At 53.5% G+C, this 849-nt stretch overlaps 1 protein-coding gene across 1 annotated transcript in view; it reads left to right on the top strand.

Annotated features, from left to right (window-relative positions):
• Positions 1-849, top strand: part of LOC119587798 (nephrin-like) — a gene marked incomplete at its 5' end in the record, with an annotated part of 30,391 nt that overhangs the window by 25,699 nt on the left and 3,843 nt on the right. The window contains 1 exon segment of the mRNA XM_037936496.1: positions 620-818. Coding sequence (XP_037792424.1) covers positions 620-818 — 199 coding nt within the window.

The following is an 849-nucleotide window of genomic DNA, read 5'->3' as shown; positions in this document are numbered from 1 at the left end:
TTATAGCGAACACACAAGCACAACAGCAAAGCATTTACCCGACGCAAGATCAAATCACCCCATCTGTCTCCCTTTATTTCACCTCCCTCTCTGTCTCCCTTTATCTCGCTACTCTTTTCCTCTTTCGATCTGGCTTTCCCACCTTTCCCGACCTCTTTCAGTCTCCTCCCTTTTCTCGCCTACTCTTTCTTTCTCACTTCCTTCCCTCTTCTCTTCCCTGCTCCCTTTTACCACCCTTTGCTCTCAGCTATCCTCCTTCCTTTTCACCTTTCCTGTCACCCTCCTTTCTTCCTTCTCTCGTTCTCACTTTCTCATTCGTTTCTCTCCCATCTCTCTTCTTTCTCCACCCAGTCATCTCCTGTATTCTATCCTCATTTTCCTCGCCCTTCCTCCGTCCCATTCCTTTAGCGTCCACCTTTCCTCAATACCCTCCGTTTACCTCCTTCTATCTTTTTTCTCCCTCTTTATTACCTTTCCTCCTTTCCATCTCCTTGCTGTCCACACTTCCTCTCGCCCCCTTTTATCCTCTTCTATCTTCTTTCTCCCTCTTCCTCACCCTTCCTCCCTTCCACCTCCTCTCCGCCCGCCCTTCCTCTCACCCCGTCGCCTCCTTCTCCAGGTGAACTTCACGTGGCGCTTCAACGGGTCGACGGAGGGGGGCGAGGCCGTGCCCCTGCAGGCCATCCGCAACAAGGGCACCTCGTCCATGCTCAACTACACGGCTTCGCTCGAGCAGGACTACGGAACGCTGCTGTGCTGGGCCACCAACCTGATCGGCGTGCAGCGGGAGCCCTGTGTCATCCACCTCATTCCCGCAGGTTGGCCGCAGAAGTCGCCTTTTGTCAGCTT

This window comes from Penaeus monodon, chromosome 23 (genome assembly GCF_015228065.2).
Source record: "Penaeus monodon isolate SGIC_2016 chromosome 23, NSTDA_Pmon_1, whole genome shotgun sequence".
NCBI classification, from domain to species: domain Eukaryota; kingdom Metazoa; phylum Arthropoda; class Malacostraca; order Decapoda; family Penaeidae; genus Penaeus; species Penaeus monodon.
Note: the sequence above shows the minus strand (reverse complement) of the source record. Positions and strands in the feature narration are given on the sequence as shown.